The 7,964-nt window shown below is 61.7% G+C and overlaps 1 protein-coding gene across 1 annotated transcript; it reads right to left on the bottom strand.

Moving 5' to 3' along the window:
- Positions 1–1,010: 1,010 nt before the first annotated feature.
- Positions 1,011–5,061, bottom strand: LOC101006267 (the record flags this gene model as incomplete). Its single annotated transcript, XM_009202184.4, is given in 3 exon segments — positions 1,011–3,683; positions 3,907–4,539; positions 4,542–5,061. Coding segments are annotated over 2 exon segments (765 nt in total), but the record flags the coding sequence as incomplete, so codon positions are not given.
- Positions 5,062–7,964: the final 2,903 nt, after the last annotated feature.

Here is a 7,964-nt window from a genome sequence, read left to right as displayed (position 1 = left end):
GCGGCCGGGTGTCCAGCAGGGCCTTTGGGAACAGAGGGTGGGTCCCTAGGGAAGGTGGCAGTCACCATCAGCCTGGCGAGCAGTGGAAAGGGGACGTCAGACATGCTCGGGAGATGGAGAACCCCGTCCGTGGGAGAGCTCCCGAGAATTAGGGGCCAGGCTCAGCTCCCAAGGCTGCCCTGACAGAGGCCACGGGCTGGGGGGCAGAGAAAGATGCTGAGCCTCTCACGGTTCTAGAGGCTGCAATCAGGGATCAGATCAGGGCATCATCAGGCCCCTGCCCACTCTGGAGGCCCGAGGGAAGGGTCCTCCCTGCCTCTTCCAGCTCCTGGTGGCCCCAGGCATCCCTCTGCCTGCGGCTATGTGGCTCCAGTCTCTGCCTCCACTGAAACGTGGCTGTCCTCCCTGCGTCTGCGGGGCTGACTTCCCTCTTCTTACAAGGATGCTGTCATTGGACAAGGGCCCACCATACTCCAGTGTGAGCTCACCCTCACTTGATTATATCAGCAAAGACCCTATTTCCAAATAAGGTCACATTCTGACGTTCTGAGTTGACATGAATTTTTAGGGGGGCCTGTTCAGCCCAGGACAGTATGTGGTTTAAGAAAGGGACTTCCCCAGAATGATCTGCCTGCCATCTGCATCCAGCTGCAGACCCTGGTTCCTGCCGTCTGGTCAGGGTTGGCCCTGGTGACTGGAACCCTGTGTCCCTGCACCCCCAGCACTCCCACCCAAAAGGAACTTCGGGGACAGATACCATGGCTTAGGGTACCCATGGGGTCTTCAGAGGCTGAGCTGGTGCCCAGCTTGTTTCATCCCTCATAGACGCAGCCAGGCAGTGAGCGGCCGACGGGTGCCTCAATGTCCCATGCAGTGCAGCCTTGCAGAGCGGGTGGAGGCCAGCCCCCCAGGAGAACCACTTGTCCCTGCCCGCAGTGGGACAAACCTCAGCACCGAGTGTGTCCACAGATGCCAACGCCTCTCAGACGAAGTGAGTTGACTGTTAAATGTAACAATAAAAACGGTCTTGTATTTGGTATATCTTTCCTTTTTCGTTTTCTTTTTCTAGCTGTTCTTTTTTACTCTATTTTGCAAAAGTTAGCAGTCTGCAGGGTGCTTCCTCCTGGCTGGCTGGAGAAGCCCCATGTACCCAGCCTTGTCCGAGGTCCTCTGAGCCCCCACGCCACCTCGCTACGGTGCTGTGCCCTGACCCCAGTGTAGGAGGGGCCCTCAGAGCACATGTGCCTTCTACGTGGTGAGGGGGGCATTATCTTGGGGATGCAACTGCAATAATCAAGAAACTTACAAATATTTAGGATAAATTAACTGAGAACGCGTGCACTCACCGGCATGGCCACCTGCTGTCACCCGGGGCGTGCCTCCAGCCCTGGCTCTGCCCCCCCAGTTGGTGGAATCATGGAAGCAGGGGAGGGGGTGGTCCCCGGCTCGGGTTTGTGCCATGGAGACGCCCGCACATGCCAGGACACTTGCACAGAATGCTCCCGACACTCTCCTGTCTCCAGGGCTGTGTGTAAGGGTCAGTGACAGAACTGTACACAGCGTGCAAGAGACAACTGCCCTCACTGCCACCTTGAAGGGCAGCCTGGACACATACTATCGAGAGACAAGGAACTCGCTGATGGCAGAAGGCGTCATGCCACATGCTTCGGTCTGTATACAGCCCAAATCCGGCGATGTGGCACGCAACATTGTCCAGGAGTTCGCTGCACATGGCAAAGATGTCCGTCCTAGAGGGTAAGGGTGACAGACGCCTGTGCAGGAGGGAGGTCGCCTCTGGGGACCCTGGGGGAAGCAGGAGGGATGTGTTCCAGCTCACCTGGGTGCCCGTCTGGCCTCTCTCTGCCCAGAGTCCGCCCCCACGGCAGCAGACATGGGACGGGGTCCTAGGCCAAGGAGCACTCCACCCAGTGGGGCGTGGGGACTTCCCTCCTCTCAGGAGCTCAGAGTGAGCGGGGCCCCAGGGACCAGCATGCAGCTTTCATCCCCAGCCACGGTCTGCTTCTGGCCCTGCCGGGACTTGGGGCTGCCTGCACATTAAATGGCCTGGGTTTGTGTCCTGGTAAGTCAAGACTGAGAGAGCTGCCACCCTTGTGGGTCACGGCTGCAGGAAATCAGGCTGTCGCCCAGGTCCAGGTGGGTCTGCCAAAATGCCCCGAGAGGCACGGCCTCGAGGTCAGCACCAGATGGGGCTACTCCTGCCCCTGTGCCCAGATCAACCAGCTGCCCCCACTGGAAGGAGACATGCTCCCCGCGGGGGTCCGGAGCCCACTTCGGGCTCCTCCCCACCCAACAGTGGCTCCCTGGAGACTGGATGCCCCACCCATGCCCTCTGCTCCACTGCCGGGACCGTCTTTGCTCTCAAGGACTGTGGAAGCCGGTAGAGAGGGGCACCCTGTCAACGCCAGCCGGACTCTGTCCACCCCTCGAGAGCCAGAGCTTTGGGCTCACTGTCTCCCCCCGAGGAACCCTCGCTGGGGCCACAGGAGGCTCGGGTCTCTGTTCCTCAGGGCCCCGGGGGACTCCTGCAGGCAGCAGTGTTTGCTCCGCAGGGCCTGCAGGGTCAGGCAGGGAGGCAGAGGCCACCACAGGTGGAGGCAGGTTAAAGGACAAGGATTCTGAACATGCCGGGGCTGGGTCCAGGCACCATCAGAACCAAGTCACCGGCTCCCTCTGGGAGGACAGAGCTGTGAGGGTTTCGGGGCTGAGTCACAGGTGGGCTGGGGTGGAAGGGAGGTGAGGGCGACACCCCACCCTCACCAGGTGAGGACCCTTCAGGCCAGGCAGGCTTCCAGTCAGTGAGGGCACAGAGCGGAGGGAATGCGGAGGGGCTGGTGGGTCATGTGGGGGGTAGGGTGGAGGTACTGGCTGCGCCACTGCAGCAGGCATCGCCCCGGAATGTGCTGGAATAACAAGCAGAGGCGGCATGGAGCAGGATGGAGGGCGGAAGCGCGGAGATAGGAGTGTGTGATCCTGGGTGGAGGCGCTGAGGCCTGGCCGGTGTCTGGAGCCTCCCTGAGGCTGGATCTGGGGGCACCGGGGGAGCCCACCACAGGGGGCCCCAGGTCACAATAAGGGGCAGCTCAGACTGGGGTGGGGGCCCCCAGGTCGCCCAGGAGTGGAAGTGGCTTGTGATGCTGTGGCTGCTGTGCCGTGAGGGGCTCCTGGTCCTGCTGGCCTCCGGGCTACGCGTGGCCCACTCGCCTCTGCAGCTGCCAAGCCTCCCTCGGGGCTCCTGCTGCAGGGCTGGGCTAGAGAGGCCTGGGAATCCCAGTGGGCAAGGAAGCCAGGCCCAAGGGGGAGCAGCATGCTGGGTCAGGAGACCGGTCAGGGGCCCGGCCGGGCCTGGAGGCCAGCGGGCAGGGGCTGGCAGGGAGTGGGCAGGGTGCCCGCCACTGCGGGGGCCACCATGGAAGACTGTCTGGGTTGGGTTTGCCGGGGAGGCTCGCCAGCAGTGTTTTGACTCCAAGCAGGTTTCAGAGTGTGAACAGCCCCCGAGTCATCTGCTGGGTCCCTCTGCCAGAGGGTTTCTGAGAGACAGATGGCCACACGCGGAAGCCGTCGGCGGCGTGTGGGCCCAGCGATGACGGGGGTGCGAATCCCGCTCCGCCTCCCTCAGCGGTGGCAGGCAGTCTCTAAGTCCTCTCCCGTGTTCTCACTGTACCCTAGAAAGCAAAGCCCGAGTTCCTCAGCACGCTGCTAGGCGAGTGGGCAGAGCCAGGCCTCCACGATAGCGCCGCAGACAGACTGTCCCTGTGCCTCCATGAGCGGGGAGGGACGCTGGCGGGAGCCCCCACCCAGGCGGCCTCCCCACCTGGGACCCCCCACACAGGCGGCCTCCCCACCCGGCCCCGCACCCAGGCGGCCTCCCCACCCCGGCCTCCTGACCTCATGGAGCTGGGCTTGGCCACAGGGGGACCTTGCAAAGGGCACTTTGCATGGAGCCTGAACCCAGCCTGACTTTGCCTCCATGGTTTTCGGACTGAACAGCAGGGAACGGCACAGGGGGAGGGGCCGGCTGAATTCCTCCGCGGGATCTGAGGGGCTGTGCAGACACGGGCCGTGACTGCGGGTCCTCCGTGGAGAAAATCAGTAGCAAGTCGGAGTGAGTCCCCAGGGCTCACGTGTCACTCTGCACCCGGAAGGAACTTTCTGGAAATGCAGTACATCCCTGCAGAGTGGGACTCAGGGGCTCTTTGCTGTCGCTGTGCAGAAGGCGAGGTCTCAAGGGGAGAAGATCTGGAGGCTGGGAGCCCGCCTGGGCCTGGGTCCCCTCTCAGGGCTGAGGAGCCCCGAACCCAGCGCCCACGGTCGCTGTAGCCAACCTCACAGGTCGCACCTCCTGCCTGGCCATGCTTTTGGCCCTGTGGGCTGCAGCCAGGGCCTGGTTGCCGCCCGCCCCAATGTGGCCCTGAGGCCAGTCCTGTGCTAGCCTGTATTGACACGCTGGCTCACTCAAATCGATTCTTGTCAAAGGCACTGTGGAAAGAACAGCTTTCAAAATAGAGCCGAAGAAGACGCTTCCGCTGTGGGAGCCCGGGTGCTGGCGGGCTGCCCAGGGCGCCTCCTCTCTCTGCGGCCGGGCATGGAGCTCCACCAGCAGCTCCTGGCTGTTGCAGGGCTGTGAGATGTTTTCGTTTGTTCAGCAGGAAGGTCTAGAGAAAGGGGCTGAAGGGGATGCCTGAGCGTCCAGCCTCAGCGAGGAGGCCAGGACCGAGGCCTGGATTCATTCCTAATGGGTCCTGAGGACAAGCACACGGAACCGGCTGTGTTCTGGCTGCAAACAGGCCTGGGAGTGCCCTGGCTGGCATAGGAACAGGCAGGCTGCGGGGCAGAGCACAATGGACCTTCTGCCTGGGTGGAAGGGGCTGGTGTGCGGCTCCGCACCCCGGAGTCCCCATCCCAGCCCCTCAGCCAGCCCCTCTGCGGTGGCAGTTTCTCTTCTTGCCAAGACCTTGGACGGAGTCTGTACCCATCCCTGCACGCTGCGGAGACAAAACCCACAACCAGATACTCAGGAAGGGCCAGGGTCCTGCCACCTGCATGTTAGACCTAGACCCTGAGGATGACATTTGCTCTTTAATCCTCTGGTCCTGTGTGCTCTGGGGGACTCGGCCTGGGGTGGAAATGTTGATTCTTCCCTGTCTAAGACTGTGATTTTCAGACCAGCAGAGAAGGCAATGTCCGGTGGCTGTCCTGTGGGGGTCCACCCACCCTCGATACTGTCATGGGCCGCGTGTCTCCCCCCGGCGGCTGTCCTGTGGGGGTCCACCCACCCTCGATACTGTTAGGGGCCACGTGTCTCCCCCAGATCTGTATGCTGCAGCCCTAAGCCCCAGCGCCTCCGCAAGGGACCTTACTTGGAGATGGGGTCCTCACAGATGTGGTTAAGGTAACATGAGGCTAATGGGTGGCCCTGGCCCAATCTGCCTGGTGTCCTTATACAGAGAGGAGATGAGGACACGGACCCACACAGAGGGATGACCTTGTGAGGACAGCAGCAGGAGACAGAGCCAAGGACAGAGGCCTCAGGAGCCAGTGGTGCCACACCCTGACCCAGGATTCCGCCTCCTGAATGGTGAGAGAGCCGTGTCTGCTGAAGCCCCCAGGCTGGGGGACTTGCTACAGCAACCCGGGAAGTCACACGGTAGTCACAGCATGTTGCAGCTGACAAAGTGAGCCCCCTCCTTGGACACGCTCCTCCCAGCATTCCGGTGAGGTGGGGGCTGGCATGTCACCCCCACTCTGGATGAAGAGGCCGCATCAGGCGGGGTGGGCACAACCAGCCCCCCAGCTCACTGTGGGCTACGGCACAAGTTCATTGCCTGCACTTTGGGGTGGGCACTCACTTGCCCCTGTTCCAGCCACTGTGCCTGCCGTGGCTCCCTCCTCACCAGGGCCTGTGACTATGAGGCATCAGAGGAGGAGGTGCTGGGTGGAGACACCGCAGAGACTGACGGTGAGACTGGAGGAGGGGAAGCCCCTATTTCTTCTTGAGAGCCCTGCGGGGTCAGGCCAAGGAGCCCAGGTGGCTGTGCGGGAAGGAGCCGCACTCTGCTAGGTGTGGGGGCTTCCCACCTGCACTCCCAGGTGAGCTGTGGCCCTGCCACACAGGCCCCTCAACCCTGTGCCTGCCACGCGGCCCTCTCGAGGAGCCTCTGGATGTGTCTGGGGAGCCCTGCTCAGCCTGGCCCCAGTGGAGTCTCCACAGCAAATCAGCACACAGCAGCAGCGACCACTGTGCGCCTGTGGCCCTGAGAGGCTGCGAGCACACAACGTCCTGGCTGGAAAGAGGGGAGGCCTGGGGTCCGGGCAGCTTGCAGGGCCAGCTGTGCACCCAGTGACATCCTCATCACCGCCCACGCCGAGCACAGCAGAGACCCCCAGCCAAGGGCAGAAGGAGCACACGGTCACAGGAAACCTTTCCTTCCAGCTCTCTGTGCCTGCACCCAGCACTTTGTGTCTGGGGATGAATTTAATCTGCACGGTGACCTCTGAGGTGGGCACCGCCACTGTCCCAGCTCTGTAGACACGGAATGTGGTGGGCAGCATGGTGAGGAAGCAGTAAGACTTTGAGTGGAGGGGGTCTGGCTGTGGCTTCCCCTCTTTGTTGAATGGTGTCTCCACAGAAAGATCTGTGTCCCAGAACCTGTAAAGATGACCTTATTTGATAAAAGGGTCTTTGCAGATATAATCAGGTCAAGACCCGGCGGCGTGATCATCCTGGGCTGTCCGGCTGGACCACAGCGTCTGATGTGAAGGACAAGTGCCTTTATCAAGAGAAGAGAAGACTCAGGGAGAGCCACATGGAGAGGGGCCAAGGCCACGGGAGGGCCAGGCAGGGATTGGAGGGAGGCAGCCACAAGCCAAGGAACGCCTGGGACACCAGAGGCTGCCAGAGACAAGGAAGACCCCCTGCAGAGCCTCCGGAGGGAGCACAGCCCTGCCCATGGTTTAATTTGGGGCTTCTGGTCCCCAGAGCTGTAAGGGAATCAGTATCTGTTGTTGAGGCCACCTGGCTTGTTGCGGGAGCCCCAGGACACGTGCCCACTTGGCCACACTGCCCCGGCGGATTGTGGTCGAGTGCCCAGGGTTCCGGCCCCAGCGCCTGCACTCCTGACCACACAGGAGGTTGACGCCCGCCGGGAAGTCTGCGCACGGCACCCTCGCTCTTTCCGGATTCCAGTGCTTCCTGTGGTGCTCTGTGCACGGGAGAGCTGCCGGCTCCCATCCCCAGACTCTCAGGGCTGAAAGGTGACATCCAGCAGCAAGCAGGGGCCCCGCTCTCTGCGACAGCGTGGTTGAGAGTTGGTGCCGGCCAGACCAGGTGTGTTGGCTCACGCCTGCAATCCCAGCGCTTTTGGAGGCTAAGGTGAGAGGATGGCTTGAACCCAGGAGTTCAAGGCTACAATAAGCTATGCTTGCGCCACTGCACTCCAGCCTGGGCGAATGTGAGACTGTCTCTATAAAATACAATAGAGGGACAGCGAGTCAGTGCCCACACGATTGGCCCTTGGTGTATTTCCCCTGCCCATCAGTGCTACCCCAAGGAACTGAGTGAGCAAATGTGTGCCTGTCTGCTTACCTGCTTAAGACACAAAGCGTCTCGAAAGCAGGGCCGCACCCAGCATCTTCCCTCCCTCAGGTGCCTGGAGTGTTGGGCTCCTGCCGCCCCAAACAGACGCGACTCAGTGAACATAGGTGAGCACTGGCTGACCAGATCATGTTTAAAGGAATCCTTTAGGGGAACCACTCTGCAAAGAAAAGAACCCTCAGTAACTCACTTTTAGTTAAATGTGGACTTCACCTTATCAGGCTTCTGAAGGTGGATTTGCAGGAAGCCGGGGTGGTGGCGTGTGGGGAGGCGTGGGTGCCAGTGGGATTCTCCGCAGGTGCTGCTGGGCTGGGCAGTGGCTCTGGTGGGGAGCGCTGTGGCTCCAGGCCCT

The sequence above is a fragment of the Papio anubis genome, chromosome 4 (assembly GCF_008728515.1).
Source record: "Papio anubis isolate 15944 chromosome 4, Panubis1.0, whole genome shotgun sequence".
In the NCBI taxonomy this organism is placed as follows: Eukaryota; Metazoa; Chordata; class Mammalia; order Primates; family Cercopithecidae; genus Papio; species Papio anubis.
This window is presented reverse-complemented; position numbering and strand designations above follow the sequence as displayed.